Consider the following 19,175-nt stretch of genomic DNA (forward strand, 5'->3'; position numbering starts at 1 on the left):
GGAAACTTTATTGACACCTTCCTGGGGTCAGATACATCACATTATCACACTGACAGAACCACAGGCACATAGACACAGGCAACAGAGCATGCACAATGTCGGCACTAGTACAGTGTATATCCACCTTTCGCAGCAATGCAGGCTGCTATTCTCCCATCGAGACGATCGTAGAGATGCTGGATGTAGTCCTGTGGAACGGCTTGCCATGCCATTTCCACCTGGCGCCTCAGTTGGACCAGCGTTCGTGCTGGACGTGCAGACCGCGTGAGACGACGCTTCATCCAGTCCCAAACATGCTCAATGGGGGACAGATCCGGAGATCTTGCTGGCCAGGGTAGTTGACTTACACCTTCTAGAGCACGTTGGGTGGCACGGGATACATGCGGACGTGCATTGTCCTGTTGGAACAGCAAGTTCCATTGCCGGTCTAGGAATGGTAGAACGATGGGTTCGATGACGGTTTGGATGTACCGTGCACTATTCAGTGTCCCCTCGACGATCACCAGACGTGTACGGCCAGTGTAGGAGATCGCTCCCCACACCATGATGCCGGGTGTTGGCCCTGTGTACCTCGGTCGTATGCAGTCCTGATTGTGGCGCTCACCTGCACGGCGCCAAACACGCATACGACCATCATTGGCACCAAGGCAGAAGCGACTCTCATCGCTGAAGACGACGCGTCTCCATTCGTCCCTCCATTCACGCCTGTCGCGACACCACTGGAGGCGGGCTGCACGATGTTGGGGCGTGAGCGGAAGACGGCCTAACGGTGTGCGGGACCGTAGCCCAGCTTCATGGAGACGGTTGCGAATGGTCCTCGCCGATCCCCAGGAGCAACAGTGTCCCTAATTTGCTGGGAAGTGGCGGTGCGGTCCACTACGGCACTGCGTAGGATCCTACGCTCTTGGCGTGCATCCGTGCATCGCTGCGGTCCGGTCCCAGGTCGACGGGAACGTGCACCTTCCGCCGACCACTGGCGACAACATCGATGTACTGTGGAGACCTCACGCCCCACGTGTTGATCAATTCGGCGGTACGTCCACCCGGCCTCCCGCATGCCCACTATACGCCCTCGTTCAAAGTCCGTCAACTGCACATACGGTTCACGTCCACGCTGTCGCGGCATGCTACCAGTGTTAAAGACTGCGATGGAGCTCCGTATGCCACGGCAAACTGGCTGACACTGACGGCGGCGGTGCACAAATGCTGCGCAGCTAGCGCCATTCGACGGCCATCACCGCGGTTCCTGGTGTGTCCGCCGTGCCGTGCGTGTGATCATTGCTTGTACAGCCCTCTCGCAGTGTCCGGAGCAAGTATGGTGGGTCTGACACACCGGTGTCAATGTGTTCTTTTTTACATTTCCAGGAGTGTAGTTTGAACAAGAAGAGAATAGAAGCTTTTAAAATGTGGTACTACAGAAGAATGCTGAAGATTAGATGGGTAGATCACATAATTAATGAGGAAGTATTGAATAGGATTGGGGAGAAATGACGTTTGTGGCACAACTTGACCAGAAGAAGGGATCGGTTGGTAGGACATATTCTGAGGCATCAAGGGATCACTAATTTAGTACTGGAGGGCAGCGTGGTGGGTAAAAATCGTAGAGGGAGACCAAGAGATGAAGACACTAAGCAGATTCAGAAAGATGTAGGTTGCAGTAGGTACTGGGAGATGAAAAAGCTTGCACAGGATAGAGTAGCATGGAGAGCTGCATCAGACCAGTCTCAGGACTGAAGACCACAACAACAACAACAGTCTGATATCACAGTTTGATTATGAACTGGTTTTCTTTTCCGTTTTGCCCACAGTTACTCTGACACGACGAAATTAAGTAAAAGGCAGTATATATTTTAACAAGTTGTGCAGTAATAATGTAGTCTCTGGGTCTCTACATTTGGTACGTTTTAGGTCATACAATGCTGCATACCAAAGGTAGCTGACATACCGAAATTGTTTTTAATGCTGGAAGGAGAGCCATACCTCATTCGAGTATTGAGTACCTGTATGACATATGTGGGATTGTCCACGATAAGTCTGGCAACCGTGTGCCACACACGAAGCTACTACCGCCTATTGTCTATTTTCTTGCCATTTACCTCGCTCCTGTAGGAACGAGAATGTCACATAGGTAACTGTCACATCGTGCGACCTTTATTGCAGTGTGTCTTATCGCATACCTTTTTTCTTTGCGTCATCAGTCTTTTGACTGATTTGATGCGACCTGCCACAAATTCCTCTCCTATGCCAGCCTGTTCACCTCAGAATTGCACTTGCAACCTACGTCCTCAATTATTCGCTGGATGTATTCCAATCTCTTTTCCCCCAGTTTTTACCCTCTACAGCTCCCTCTAGTACCACGGAAGTTAGTCCCTCTTTTCTTAAAAGATGTCCCTTCTCATTGTCAGTGTTTTCCACATATTCTTCCCTCTCCTATTCTCCGCAGAACCTTCTCGTTCCTTACCTTAATAGTCCACCGAATTTTCAACATTCGTCTGTAACACCACATCACAAATGCTTCGATTCTCTTCTGTTGTGCTTTTCGCTCAGTCCATGTTTCACTACCATACAATGTTGGGCTCCAAACATCCACTCTCAAAAATTTCTTCCTCAAATTAAGGCCTGTGTTTGATACTAATAGACTTCTCTTGTCCAGGAATGCACTTTTAGCTAGTCTGCTTTTTAGGTCCTCCTTTCTCCGTCCGTCATTAGTAATTTTGCTGCCTAGGTAGCAAAATTCCTTAACTTCATCTACCTCGTGACCATCAATGCTGATGAGTTTCTCGCTCTTCTCATTTCTGCTACTGCCCATTACTTTCGTCTTTCTTCGATTTAATCTCAGTCCATATTCTGTACTCATTACACCATTCCATTCAGCACAGCATGTAAGTCTTCTTCACTTTCACTGAAGATAACAATGTCATCAGCGAGTCATGTCACTGATATTATTTCACCTTATTTTAATTCCGCTCCTGAACCTTTCATTTCCATCATTGCTTCTTCGATGTACAGATTGAACAGTAGAGACGAAAGACTACAACCCTGCCTTACACCCTTTTTAATCCGAGCACCTCATTCTTGGTTGTCCACTCTTATTAATCCCTCTTGGCTCTTGTACGTATTGTATATTACCTATCTCTCCCTATAGCTTACTCCTACTTCTCTCAGAATTTCAAACATTTTGCACCATTTTACATTGTCGAATGCTTTTTCCAAGTCGACAAACCCTATGAACGTGTTTTGATTTTTCTTCAATCTTGCTACCATTATCAGCCACGACGTCTCTGGTGCCTTTACCTTTCCTAAAGCCAAACTGATCATCATCTAACAAATCCCCAATTTTATTTTCCATTCTTCTGTATATTGTTCTTGTCAGCAGTTTGGGTGCATTAGCTGTTAAGCTGATTGTACGATAATTCTCGCACTAATCAGCTCTTGCAGTCTTCGGAATCATACATCCTACCCACCAACCTGAATAGTCGTTTTGTTGCCAGTTCCTCCAATGATTTTAGAAATTCTGATATCTATCCCTTCTGCCTTATTTGATCTTAGGTCTCCAAAAGCTCTCATAAATTCTGATTCCAATACTGGATCCCCTAACTCTTCTAAATCATGTTTCTCCTACTATCACATCAACCAAATCTTCACCCTCATAGAGCCCTTCAATTTACTCTTTCCACCTATCCATTCTCTCCTCTGCATTCAACAGTGGAATTCCCGTTGCACCCTTAGCGTTATCACCCTTGCTTTTAATTTCACCGAAGGATGTTTTGACTTTCCTATATACTGAGTCAGTTCTTCCGACAGTCATTTCTTTTCAATATCTTCACATTTTTCGTGCAGCCATTTCGTCTGAGCTTCCCTTGCTTCCTATTTATTTCATTTCTTAGCAACCTGCATTTCTGTCTTAGCTTCCCTGCCCTTTCTATTTATTTCATTTCTTAGCGACTTCCGTTTCTGCCTTCCTGAATTTCTCTGAACAGTTACCCATGGTTTCTTTGCAGCTACCTTTTTTGTACCTATGTCTTTCTTGCCAGATTCTGTGATTGCCCTTTTCAGAGATGTCCATTCCTCTTCAACTCTGCTGCCTACTGAGCTATTCCTTGTTGCTGTATCTATAGTCAAGGAGAACTTCAAGCGTATCTCGTCAATCATTAGTACTTCCGTATCCCACTTCTTTGTGTATTCATTCTTCCTGGCTAATCTCTTACACTTCAGCCTATTCTTCATGACTACTAAATTGTGATCTAAGTCCATATCTGCTCCTGGGTACGCCTTACAATCCAATATCTGATCTCGGAATCTCTGTCTTAGCTGACGTAATCTAACTTAAATTTCCCCGTATCGTCCTTCCTTTTCCAAGTGTATCTCCTCCTCTTGTGATACTTGAATAGAATATTTGCTATTACGATCTGAAATTTATTACAGAACGCCATTAGTCTTTCTCCTCTCTGATTCCTTGTCCCTAGCTCTTATTCTCCTGTAAACTTCTCTTCTACTCCTTTCCCTACAACTGCATTCCAGTCCCCAATTACTATAAGATTTTCATATCCCTTTATGTAATGTATTACCCATTCAGTATTTTCATATAGGCCTTCTTTCTCTTCATCTTCAGATTGGGCCGTTGGCATGTATACCTGAACTATGATTGTCAGTGATGATTTGCTGTCGATTCTTATAAGAGCCAACCTACCACTGAACTATTCATAGTAACACACTCTTTGCCCTACCTCCTCTTCATAACTGATCCTACTTCCATAATACCATTTTCTGCTGATGTTGATGTTACCCTATACTCATTTACTCATTTAACCAGCAATCGTTGTCTTCTTTCCATTTCATTTCGCTGGCCCCCACTAGATCTAGATTGGGCCTTTGCATTTCCCTTTTCAGATTCTCTAACTTCCCTACCAAGTTCAATCTTCTGATATTCCACGCCCCAACTCGTAGAACTTTATTCTACTGCTGATTATTCAATCTTTTTCTCATGGTCACCTCCCCCTTGGTAATCCACTCCCTGGGATCCGAATGGGAGACTATTGCAGAATATGTTGCCAATAGAGAGATCATATGATACTTTTTCAATTACAGGCCACATGTCCTGCAGGTACACGTTATGTTGCCTTCTACATCCTCATGCTGTTGATCAATGCTGATTCTTCCACCTTTAAGGGCAGTTTCCCACTCCAAGGACAAGAGAATGTCCTGAACCTCTGTTTGCTCCTCCGCCCTCTGTGACAAGGCCATTGGCAAAATGAGATTGACGGCATATGCCGGAAGTCTTCGGCATATCATATCACATACAATATCACCTCAGGGAGAACCGCACCTCTGTTTGACATCAACTGTGATATGAAACAAAACACTAAAAATAAGCAAACCCATAAAATCAATTCATTGAAAAAAAATTAGTCAATAAGACAACCTGGAAGTCCTGCATACCTGTCCTACACAATGTCATAGTGGGGGATATTTACTAAAAAAAAACGTTACCTTCCTGTACTGTATGGTGAAGTTTCGAATATATATTTATATCATGTGGATGATTGCGGTGGATAACTGTGCAACATTGAGTTAGCGTTGAAACTTCGTGGTACATGTGGTGGGGCTCGAACCCAGAACCTTCTTTGCATTTTCCAGGCAAATCTTCTGCCAGCTTAACTGCCTATGCACGATTCATTGACCTCCCCCTTATAACTTAACTTCCGACAAAACATCTCTCATACTTTCCAGACTTGTGTTAGGTAAAATAAACATGAATAAATATTACTTTATCCAGTTCCTGTATAGAGATGAGGGGGGACACCACATGAAGATTTATTTGTTTTTATAAACACAGTGGAGCACACCTCACCTATTAAATAAAAGCGTGGTAGATGAAACACGCTGTGAAATCACACCTTTTCTCGAATGACACCATAAAGCTATTGAGCTCAAAATCTAATTAGCAGGGAATCACCATAAACAACACCATTATCTACGGTGCAATCGCCGACGCACTAGTGCATTACAGTGATTTCGGTAGTTGAGGCAGTTGTTGACAGGTTAATAAAGGTAAAGCTGCCCACAATATGAAGGTTAGTTTGAGTGTAGCTTACATTATATGCCCATGCCTTCCTTCAACCCCTGAATTAACTTCACAGCCTGTTATGAGGGGCCTACACTCTAACATGGTTTTCTGAACCTTGCTGCAACTTGGTGTTTTCCGCATCACAAAGAACGCCACAATTATACTTCCATTGTAAAATGTGGCTAATGTATACATTAATGGGACAAATTGGTTTCTGTAATCAGCCTTTGGGAAGTACAAAACTTCCTGCAATCAAGCTGTAGTAGTTCTCAGCAACTGAAAAAGCTTCTTCGATCCTCATAACGTTTCTGTAATTATCGAATGAAAAGATTCGATAATAATGCATTGAAAAAATTTTCCAGAGTACAGCATACTTTCATGTTGGCTTACAGCTGGAAAAAGCTGTCTTGTAAATAAAATTGGTCTTTGGTGCAGGTTTTTAATCACTCAAACACTTTCCAACAATTCGTTCCCTGTATGAGTTCTCTGTCCTCTTTAACACCTTGAAATTATCTAGAAAAATCAATATTTAGTTCTTACCTTCTATACTGTATTTATCTCGCAAGCAACTAGTGGTCAAGCCATGAACCTAAGAGGATAGCTTAAATTGCTGCGAGTGAAACAAGGAGCAACAATAGTCATATCCTACATTGTTACGCATATTTCAGTGTTTATTTCTGAATACGTGGCTCTTTCCTACTGCGTGGTTAGACAGCAGCCTAGGAGGACAACTTAAATTGCTGCCAGCGAAATGATGATCAGTTGCATTCATATTTTTCTTGTCACAAATTTTCTTCTCACAAGGGTTCCTGCCAACCAATGGCACTTCCGGTTGGTATAGTTTTACCACTTCATATGTGAGCTCGTACACATGCGAGTGGGCCCACATCGAACGATAATGGAAGTCGTTAGCAGTTCCTGCTGCTGTCGCTATTGCTGCACATTTGCAGGAAGCCATGTGAAATGAGCGTCACCCCATGAGCAACACTGAGTACAATGCCCTCTCTGGAATAATTCATCATGCAGTTTAAGCTTAGTTTACACAACGACATTGGGTTGCGCCACACGTTGCGTAGAATGAGTTGCATGCAAGAGATTTCATATATGACTGTAGACATGGCGACACCAGTGTAAACTTCAGTTTCGTGCTTTTGTGGGTCCCTGAGTCGTGTCTGAAATGAAAGTTTTGGCAGCTGCACGTCACACAAGTTAAGATGGAGTCAAAGCTTGTTGCTTGGAATCGTTGCATAAGAAAAACAAATAAGAAACGTGTTTCGATTCGTGACTGGATGAAGAAAAGACGTCAGCTCGGTTGCTAAGCATCCTTGCTGAAATGACTTATAACGGAAGATCGAAGAAGTTCTTTCAGTTACCTTAGACTGTCACCAGAACTGTTCACGCTGCCGCTGTGGCCCAACGGTTGTAGGTGCTTCAGTCTGGAACCATTCTGCTCCTGCGGTTGCAAGCTGGAATCCTACCTCGGGCATGGATGTGTGTGATGTCCTTAGGTTAGTTAGGTTTAAGTATATCTAAGTCTAGGGGATTGATGACCTCAGATGTTAAGCCCCATAGTGCTTTTTAGAGCCATTTTGTTCACGTTTCTTTTAAATGGAGTTAATTATGCGATAAGGAATAAAGGTACAGCAATGCATGAAGCACTGTCGCCAGAACTGAAATTACATATCAAATTGCATACATTACAATCAAGAAAACTTGGCATGTTTAAGAGACGGTTTTAGTTGCTGATGATGCTATTTCATTAACACCAATAATTATTAACCTTAACAGTAATAATTATCAACATCAGCAACAATAATTATTCGAAGCAGGTCGCATTAAGAAGAGAATGGTTTGCAAACTACTCTCTTGAAGATAGATCTGTAGGCCCTACAGTGGTAGGATTTCAAAATTCTAACATATGTGAATGGGAAGCACTGCAGCGACTTTTGAAATAGATGAATATTGAATAAAGAATGCAGCTTCGTGAATTTGTATAGTCTTCCCTCCTGTCAACAATATTCCTTAACAAAGAGTTCGCCAACTCGAACGATGGGATTTTAGTCTTGCAGACAAGATCATTGCCACAGCTAGAATTACACTTGCTTGTATTTTTCTTAATTCAGTTGTATATTTTGCCCTGCAGCTCAGATATTGTCAAACTATCTATGTTAAAATCGCACATGACGGTCTCAGCAGCAGCAACATGTTGCTTATTTTTGTAATCAGCATTACTGAAATCCCACAAACACCTATGCAAAGTATAGATATCCAAAAATCGAACATTATTCTCCCTTCCCCGCTTCATATCTTAGTTTATCTACACTCTACGAACACACATATCCTAAAACTCATGCAACTAGTGTCGCCAAAGTTGGAACACGCCGAAAGTGTTTAGTTTCACCAACGAGTTGCGCAAACGCGCGGCGCGCATGCACAGTGGCTGGCAGAGCAGTTGGCTGCAACCTAGTGTCGTCGTGTAAACTAGACGTACCGCTTGCGCACCGTGCACTCAGATTTTCCCAACAATACCGGCATTGTACACTGATAATATACAAAAAGTTCCTGGACTGTGAAGGATTGAAGACCAAACCTTTGGATGTATATTCTGATACTCATTGTAGGTGCAGATCTAGGGTTCGATTCTGGCAGTTACAGTTTTTCACTGTTTCTCCCTCCCCCCAAACATAACCTCCAGTCTCCTCTACATTTAACATGTCACAGGTGCCTATGATTTTAATACAAAAAACTATAAAATGCAGTATATAAAATGATCGAATGTAATCACAATAATTTGTTTTCATCGGTGGTTAGTACAGAACTCTTCTTGGGCCCATGCCTGATTACGGTACTTTCGCATCGAGTCACAATCAAAAAATGATTAATAAACTAAAATATCTTTTGGGTATCCCCTTCATTTGGCTTAAGACTATTTTTCTTAGTAGAATCATGAATAATCTATCACATAGTTAGTTTGCTCTCAATTTGGCTATTGTCTTCTTCTTAACGTCCAGTGGGTAGGCAGCAACCATCTCCTATTCCTTGCTGAGCACACTAATAGTGACACAATAGGCAGGCAGTAGTCACGACCAGTATACCAGTACCACTGCTAAACTGAAATACATGTCAATGAAGTACTATGGTCACACAATGATAAGTCCACATTTAGAGGAGTTATGTGCACAGTAAGGGCTCCACACACATGTGATACATTGCAGAAATCCATCACATAGGCATGCAGTCGCTTCGTAGATCAGACAAGTGTGAGCAGATCACAGCAGTCGATCACTGATCACATAGAAAGGCCAGCAAATCTGATGGATCACATGTTATTTTTGTATGTAATATGGCTGCCGGGATGTGAACCTTTCGTCTGTTTGTTTAGCATTGGTACATAAATTTCTTTCATTTCACTTTTCTCGAGTTGGCTATAACTTTATATTAGAATTTGTAGTTATTCAGGGAGCATGAACCACCCTAAGAAGCAAAGTGGAAGCCAGAGTTACCACTTATATTGAAAAGAAATACAAATACAAAAACATTGACACCATCAGGTTTTGCAATATTTAGCATTTGGATGCTTGTGCTACAGATAAAGAAGTTCGAGGGAAGCTAATAGTAACAGTCAGGATATACTGTGCTTCATCTGGTGAATATGAGTTATTTATGAAACAGCAAGATGCATTATTAAAAGTTACTTACGGAATGAATGAATGATGGAACTCAGCAGTGCTGCTGTTGATAACATTACCACACATACATCGAGATTGCAAAACTATTATGTTAACAATTACAGTTACACTACAACACTAATGAATAAAAACGTAATTGAGGGCTAATAAATCGACATTTATTAGCTCGCTAGAAAAATGTATCCAAGTCACTTCGTGCCAATGAAAAATGTATTCTGGAATGTAATCTACAGTTCTAAGAACAAGTGTTTCAAAACGAGTTTAATTAATTTCAAGTTGCGTTTGTTTTTATTCATTTATGTTGCAAATATTAGTGGAGATCAATTGCCACTGCTATTAAACACAAATGGTTTATTTTCCATATCAGATCTTCATGACACAGTGACGTACATAATACTGGTTCAGATAGTTTGACAAAACGTTCATTTGCGGCAGGGACAGGGTGAGCGACTGATGGCAGCGATATCGGTTGCATCGGATGACTGCTGTCAGCCTGTGTGTGCAGCCCTGCGCATAAGTTCTTGTGAAACATTAGTCATTTGATTGATAGCTAATTTCTTTAAGTGGGTCGATCTTGGTAGTGCAGACTGTAGTGTCGTTGTTAACTATACTCTACAAACTGCTGTGACTTCTGGGTTGGGATAGTACCATCTGCACTCTAATCAGCATGCATACGCAGGCTACTTTTGCATGCTACACATTACCTGAGAGACAAAAACAAATTTCGGAAAAAGTTTTTTGCTGTTGTGTTTCCACGTTAAGTTGTATTCACACTTGCAACTAATGTGACGCCACAGGTTGAGGCTGTCTGTAGTGGCACGGTGCTGTACCATTCACACAGGACGCCACAAACTCTACGTATTTGCACACCTTTCAACACGGTGTCAACTGAAATCGTATAGGCATGTATTAGTGGTATAGTGCAGGCTATGGCATTAGAGCTGTGACAAGAGTTAAATACAAGGAAGACGTAACCCAAATGTTACAACCGAAGATATATTTCCTACAGGGCTAAATCAGGGGCCACAAACACATTTATAAAAGAAATATACTTGAAGACATAAATGCTGTCTGCTATGGTAAACTAACCAACTGTTGGCATGAAAATATCATCTGCAGACAAGCCACTCTTCTAAGGTTTTAGAAACTTACGGTATTCAATGATGTAGGCATTCCGAATGACTGATTTATGGTTTAACAGCTACCACATCACACTCGGGTGGCTATTTTGCGCATTTAATCCACAATTTTTACAGCGCTTGGTCTCACAAATCACGAAGTTTATCCAAATCCCTTTTTTGGTTGGACATTAAGTGTATTTATTTATTCATCCAAACATCTTTCAACATAGTGTGATAGGTCTATATCCACAGAACAAGAAGAAACGAGAAGCGCAACTCCCGTGTTAAAAGATGGCAACACTGACCGACAGCAGCGCCTCTAGTGGTAGGGAGATGAACTAAAAAAGGATAAACTTTGTGGGTTGCATCCCTCCTAGCTTATGTACACTGGTTTTTTTTCTTTTAATTTTCTTATCTCAGTTTTCTGAGTGAGCTATGTAATTATTTTGGCTAGCATCATAATAAAATAATTTAAACGCAACTATAGCACACTGCAATAGTAGTGACAACCTATTATTTAGGAATATTTGTAGTCCAATTTAGCTGCAACAATTTTATTTGACTTCAGCTATTTAAGCTACAAGCTTGTTTCGACTTACTGTTAGTTTCAAGTGTTGCGTCTAGTTTTTATGATGCACAAAACATCCTGGAGCTCTTTTATTTTCATAGAAATCAATAGAAGTGTGTCAGTTTACAAGTCTATTCTTGACGTTTGCGTCTGACAGCCGCTGCTTCTTTGATCTTTTCTTGAGCAGCAACTGTTAGGCGCAAACATCAAGAATAGACTTGGAAACTGACACACTTATATTGATTTCTATCAACATATAAGAACTCCAGGACGTTTTGTGCGTTACGAAAACTAGACGCAACACTTGAAACTGACAGTAAGTCGAAACAAGCTTGTAGTCGAAATAACTGTTACAAGCTAAATACAAATTGTTGCATATAAATTGGACCACAAATATCCCTGAATAACGTCATACTTTGACATCTTATAAGCTGTGGGGTCAATTGAAGAAAAAACTATTATTAAGAGAATAATCGGCAGTTAAAGAGGTTCAATTAAGAAATCTTTGTCACAGTGTCAATGAATGAAGAACTCTAAAGTTTGTTACAACTATGTTTCAAGACTGTAATTTCTGAGTAATTGCCAGGAAATGCACTACTGACATTAATTTCTTAAAAAAGTTCCTACATCTTACAAATGTAAACACTTCAACACACAAAAAAATACATCAATATTAAGTACCAAAAATAGGAAAGTTGGATAAAAACTGTGAAATGAAAACAAAACTTACTTTTTATTTGTTAAGCACACAATAAAAATTTCACTATGAGTAACAGTTTCACCTGATTCACTACTGATATTAACAATTTCACATGGAACACCTGCCACATGTTTTGGAAACTCACCCCTATTTAGCCTATGCCTAGTTTTATTCATAAAATCTTCCTCAAAAAATGATCTTCACAAACAAAATAAGTAGCACAATTCACATCAGGTCACACTTTACAAGCACTTTTCCGCTTCAGAAGCAATCCTTGAAGTAGTTTTGGAAACCTGTTGAAATCCTTGTTCCTAACTTTCTCCGTTGAACCGACGTAATATCCAGATGAACAGCCAGGGAATTTACAGGAGTATTTCTACGTCAATTTGTTGTGTTGAATATTCTGAAAAACACAATATTCTTCATTAAATAAAACTACTACTGACATATCAAAGTTATTTAAGTAAGCAAACAGAAATCACACAACTTCATTCACAACAGAAGAGAATACATTTCATTTATAGGCTACGAGATTATTTACTGAAAATTAAATGTCTTCCTTAGGATTAATTGCGGACATTTTTCTGCAGGAAATCTCTTCAGTTCCACAGTGAACTTCATGAAATTTAAAGAAATAAACCTGTTTATAATGGAGATGAGTAGTATGTAAAAATGAAACATATGCAAAGACGACTGTAACCGTGGACTTCAGTACAGAGCAAGATGATATAATATCAATAACCGCCATTGGGCAGTTCTCATTGGTCAATTGCAGCTTCATTTGACCCATAGCGCCTCTAGTGGTCTGGAAGGAACTACCTGGCTTGTTGCCTTTTCTCCCATATAGCTTTCATCCCCGTGACTATATCATTGGGTTGCACACACACACACACACACACACACACACACACACACACACACATTCCTAAATTAAACACAATTTATTGTTCTTGTAGTTCCAGAAGCTGGGGAAATGTACTGCCGACCATATTTCTGACTTTTTCATTAATGAAATGAAACCAGACTGAAATCAAATGGAGTACAGCATGAATTCTTCCACGATGACTGCAACAGTATACTCGTGTTTTGAAATACAGCCACCAGGAAGCAGTCATGGAAGGAAAGCAACGTAACAAAGTACACTCAAGCTGAACTTCGTGTGGCACGACAAAACTTGCATCTCGTAAGTTGTGCCACTGAAACTAGGGTTTCTTACATTGCATGTAGACGTGGCGACAGTTTAGTTGCATCTGTGAAAACGGATTTAACGTCTGAAGCAGGTTTGCTAGCCCAGTTAATTATGACGTCTGGAAAACAGTTGTTCCAGTTTATGAATTAGTCAGCACCGTCACGGTTTATCATTACTTAAATATTCAGCATCATGCCCAACCTAATATTTCTGGTTCTCCTTCACTGAACAATGAATCACTCTGTCCACATTAGTTAAATATTTTGAAAACAAGATGTATCTTGACAATCCAAGCGCGTTTCAAAAACAGTTGTGCATTTACATGGGAGCAAAAATCAGTTGTGGAAGTAGAAAACCAGCAGCTAGCTAAAGATTTGTCATCTTTGGAGTTAGTAATGTACTTGAGAATGGATTTATAACCTGGAACCTAGGATGTGCAATTTGAGAATGGGTTTATAACCTGAAACCTAGGATGTGCAATAACCATAATAAAATTTGTGAAACAATGGAAGAAACAGTGTTTGTTTTGTTAGGTTTCTCACAGAGGGTGCAGTTGTCTCAAATAAAGTACTGTCTGAATAAGAACTCCATAAACATTCAGTCAGATCTTGATAAGATTTAAATGGTGCAGAAGTAGGCAACCTGTTTGAAATGTGCACTTTAGCACTTCACAAAACGAAAAAAACATGGTGACCTATGATTACAGTATTAACAGGTCACAACTGTAATTGGTAAACTCATACATACAGCACACTCATACAGGTATAACAATTTGGAGGGATATGAAATGGAATGATAATACAGCCTCAGTCATAGGTGGCAGACTTGGTTCACTGATAGAATACTAGGGAAATGCATTCATTCTGTGAAAGAAATTGCTTACAAAACAGTGGCTCTGAGCACTATGGGACTCAACTGCTGTGGTCATCAGTCCCCTAGAACTTAGAACTACTTAAACCTAACTAACCTAAGGACATCACACACATCCATGCCCGAGGCAGGATTCAAACTTGCGACCGTAGCAGTCGCACGGTTCCGGACTGCGCGCCTAGAACCTACAAAACAGTCATTTGACAAACACTAGAATATTGCTATAAGTGTGGGCCCCGGTACCAAATAGAACTAACAGGGAATATTCAGTGTGTACAAAAAAAGCAGCATGAATGGCCACAGGTTTTTTTTTTTTTTTTTTTTTTTTTTTTTTTTTTTTTTTTTTTTTTTTTTTTTTTTTTGAAGAAGAAATTGAACTGGCAGACAATACAAGGTAGACACAGACTTTTCTGAGAAAACTTGCTCACAAAAATTTAAGAACCATCTTTAAATGATGAATCTAGGAACATAATACACCCCCTCACATATCGCTTCCAAAGGGATCATAAGAAAAAGGGGGAAACAGCACTAATAAGTGGTACAGTATGAAGTGTCCTCGACCTCGCATTTCAGTGATTTGCAGAGTATACATGGGTCGTTTGCGAATTAATGGCTCCAAAGGAACGGTTCATCAAGATGAACGGAACGAGCGATGAACGAACTCTAAGGAATGGTCTTTCATAATTTACTTCAGTCGCTGCTTCCCGTAATTACACCTCGGCCGGTCTTGTTCCAGCCTCGGTCCCGTTCATGTCGGTCTCAGTCGTGGCTTTCTACTTAAAGTTCTCGGGAACGGGAGACGATCGGTCTCGTTCCGGCAACGACACGTCAGCCAGTCTCGTTCCAGCCTCGGTCCCGTTCCCATCTGTCTCGGTCTCGCTCGGCCTGATACGTCCTTCACGTGGCCTCTCGTCGCAGTTCCACAGCCGACTTTTTAATTTTATTTATTTATTTATTTGGTCCCGTTGATTACATATTATACAGCCAGCGTACAAGTAATAAAAGACAAGTCAGTTGATGCAATTATAGTAGTACATTAACTTTTATACATCACATTGCACAGACATTGGTTTATTTTACAAGAACAATTACTTACATGCAGTATTAAAGCCTGCATTATGCCAAAAACAGTTTAAGTGATTGTTTAAAATAGTAGAATAAGTGACAGTGCATACTTTTATGCTACTGACATATATAAGGAAGTAAATTCGGTCATAGTTAGTTCAGTATGGAGTCGTTTGTTTCGTCCACTACGCACGCCCATTCTAGATCTGTTTCAAACTTTTTTTTGAACTCTTAATTTCTTGTTCTTTTCGTATTCTATTGAGCGACCATGACCGTGGTATGTGATGTGTACATCCTTTCAGGTAACAAAACGGCATATCAGCTTACTTCATTATTTCGATAAACAGAAGAAGAAATGCTTGTAAAAAAGGGCAAGATTTTTTGTTATTACATATGCAAAGGAAGTCGGCACGGCACACACGAGTGGCCGTTTTCCATCTCTTTTTTTATCCAGGGTAACAGAGCATGTTCATTGTTATGGAAGGCAGACCGACTTACAACCGAATGAGCTACAATGTTATTTCAGTGGTACAGGGTGGCGCACGAAAAAGTGGCCCCTAGTACTAGACTGCTCATTGTCGCGTACCAATCGTCATCCATTGTTTCGAAGTTGCTGTTTGCATTAGTTTATTTTTTACTTCTTCACTGCCTAATTGTTACTTGTTTATAAATTCTGCTCGTAGCAATCAACAAATCCTGCGCAATTGGATCGGTTTTTCGTGCGCCAACTTATATTATTTCAGTGCGATCAGCCACCTAACGCTACAGTTGGCTAAACGAGAGGATTTGCGGTATCGCAAAAATTACTTCTACAAGTGTGTGAGAATTCTGTTATGAATAAAAACTCTGTACTCCAGGGCAGAGGCAAGTGCCCCCCTCCCTCCCCCTCCTCCTCTAGGCACCTTCCATCTTCAGTCACCTATGCTACTAATTTTCAGTTTTTCATAAGAACTGTATATCACGCACAGCTGAACAGTGAACGAATAAAAATGAACGGTTCCCAAAAAAGAGCGATTCCCAGTGAACTAGTTCCAAAGGATGAACGAGTTTGGACATCTCTATTGCAGAGTATGGATGTAGATGTAGATGTAGATGCATTGCCCACTGTGCCAGTAATGATTATGTCAGTTTTGATCTGAGTGCTGTTTGAAGTTCAACATTTATTTCAGGCTCTCAAATAAGTTGTTTAGATTACCATAGTTAAAATGAAAGAACCCTTCAGAGTCACAGCTCATGTAAGTGAAACACATTCACCTTTACCATTATAGTTATTTCATCAAGTTTTTGCAGATGATAGTAACCTAGAATTTCTTGTTGTGAGCAAGCAAGAAATTTGCCTAAACATTATAAGAAAACAACAGCTGTCATGAAACTTCCTGGCAGATTAAAACTGTGTGCCCGACCGAGACTCGAACTCGGGACCTTTGCCTTTCGCGGGCAAGTGCTCTACCAACTGAGCTACCGAAGCACGACTCACGTCCGGTACTCACAGCTTTACTTCTGCCAGTATCCGTCTCCTACCTTCCAAACTTTACAGAAGCTCTTCTGCGAAACTTGCAGAACTAGCACTCCTGAAAGAAAGGATACTGCGGAGACATGGCTTAGCCACAGCCCTGTGGATGTTTCCAGAATGAGATTTTCACTCTGCAGCGGAGTGTGCGCTGATATGAAACTTCCTGGCAGATTAAAACTGTGTGCCCGACCGAGACTCAGGAGTGCTAGTTCTGCAAGGTTCGCAGAAGAGCTTCTGTAAAGTTTGGAAGGTAGGAGACGGATACTGGCAGAAGTAAAGCTGTGAGTACCGGACGTGAGTCGTGCTTTGGTAGCTCAGTTGGTAGAGCACTTGCCCGCGAAAGGCAAAGGTCCCGAGTTCGAGTCTCGGTCGGGCACACAGTTTGAATCTGCCAGGAAGTTTCATATCAGCGCACACTCCGCTGCAGAGTGAAAATCTCATTCTGGAAGCAGCTGTCATGTTTGCCTTTTGTTCATTGTGGAGTTTTATGTTGTGGTGCAAAGTTAAGCTATTGCTAATGAAATGAAGATGGTATATTGTGGTTTCACTCATATTCAATAATTAGTATTGGCAATTTTTGTAGGTAAGGTATGCAACCAGACAGTTTTTGAATTAGTATGATTTATTGTATCACTAACTTGAATTTGAGCCACTGCAGGCTTATCAGCTGAAGATGCTACAGGAACATTATTTTCTGGACCATGTGCAGTTAGACATTAGGGTCATGGTGATTGCATTGGTATCTAAGACTAGTTCATTCTGATAATATAAATTTTAGCCAGCTTAGCACATGCACGTGTGCCTATACACACACACACACACACACACACACACACACACACACACACACACACACACACACACACACAAAAAAAAAAAAAAAACATGTGCATGCAGCAACTTCCCTTGTCACTCAGTTTATTACGCACTGATTGTTTCAGGAAGTTCACAACACTGTCTGTATGAGCCAAGAGCTTGCACGTCGCTGCTTGTGGCTGTATAGACTGTATACGCACACAGGACCAACCACAGAGCCATCGACCCCAGGTGATGTGGAGCTTCTGCGGAGACTTGACACACTGCACAAAGAGTTAAAGGTATGGTGCATACCTTCTCATAAATTTTTAAAAGCTTACTGTCCTTCTTGAGGAATCACATAAATGGCAGTCACCTTGTAATGTTTGTACTAAGTGATCAGCTTGCACAAGAATATTAAGGCATTTTTTTTGGGTTACTATTTATACTGTATTACACTATAACTATATGAGAAAGTGCATAATATTATACAATAGTCAAATAATGATAAAACTAAAAATCTAGACATGTTGTCAGTTTCCACTGGATATATTTGTCCTGAAAACTATCTAAGGTAGTTGTCTGCCTGCTTGCACCAGTAGGCAGTATTGACAATTTCACAAGTTAGCCTTTAAATCATATGTTAATTTTTTAGTTTCTGCACTTACAATTAGAAACTTGTATTGGCTTTATATTACTTCTGCATTATGTAGGTGTCAGTGCTCAGAAAACTCTGATAAGTGAAGCTAGCATACCACAGACTGCTAAATCTACACTAATTGGCTACTCATATTTTTTGATGGTAGTGTTCAGCACATAACATTTGTCATGCCACTGATATGTTCTGAACTTATCTTTACTTTGTTTGAATGCTAATGTAAATGTCATAATTACTTTTGAACTATGCTCCAACATTTGATAGTGACATGTATTTTTTCAATGCTTTTCAGACTCAGTTAAGTGAAAAACATATACTGCGGATTCCAGTGCGATGGGTAGAAGGAGGCCTCAACACTCAGTTGCCAGAGCACGCACAGTATGTTTCAGAAGTGGTTACGCAGCTCACTACTCATCTCAATTCTGTAATTGATTCCATCATTGAGGAGGATCAATCCAAGGTGCAAAAAGCTGTACTACTTGCACACAATTAATCGTGAACTTAGTATTACTTACTGCAAGGCTTTGAACTTCTAGTACCCCAATTTATGAAGGAAAAAAGGAGATTTATTTCCTGGAGAATTACTAAAAACAGGGAGAACTGGAGCAGGCCTCTTAAATATCCTCTGACCTTTAGAATAGGCAGTTCTTTCCTCTCAAGGAAGAGTTCATTGGGAGAATTGAAAATATTGAAGAGAAGATATAGCCCATACATAATGCAGGAAATTAAAGGAGAATTCACTAAGTGCTTAATATTGGAAAACCTCTACCGCACAAGACAGAAACCTGAAGTGGAAATGAACTGTAACAGTCATTGTCCAAATTACAGAATTTTTTAATGTTAATGTGAATTGTTACTTCAAAACTCATTTCTGATCCTGATGATTATATATTTTAGGAATGAAGTAAGTTCTGTCCCACATGGTATCCTTGATAACCCT

At 40.7% G+C, this 19,175-nt stretch overlaps 1 protein-coding gene across 1 annotated transcript in view; it reads left to right on the forward strand.

Annotated features, from left to right (window-relative positions):
- LOC126278042 (NACHT domain- and WD repeat-containing protein 1) overlaps nucleotides 1–19,175 on the forward strand; it is a 561,974-nt gene that overhangs the window by 437,712 nt on the left and 105,087 nt on the right. Inside the window, exons 9-10 of the mRNA XM_049977797.1 lie at nucleotides 17,724–17,879; nucleotides 18,528–18,695. Coding sequence (XP_049833754.1) covers nucleotides 17,724–17,879; nucleotides 18,528–18,695 — 324 coding nt within the window. The remainder of the gene's footprint in view (nucleotides 1–17,723; nucleotides 17,880–18,527; nucleotides 18,696–19,175) is intronic.

This window comes from Schistocerca gregaria, chromosome 6 (genome assembly GCF_023897955.1).
Source record: "Schistocerca gregaria isolate iqSchGreg1 chromosome 6, iqSchGreg1.2, whole genome shotgun sequence".
NCBI lineage: Eukaryota > Metazoa > Arthropoda > Insecta > Orthoptera > Acrididae > Schistocerca > Schistocerca gregaria.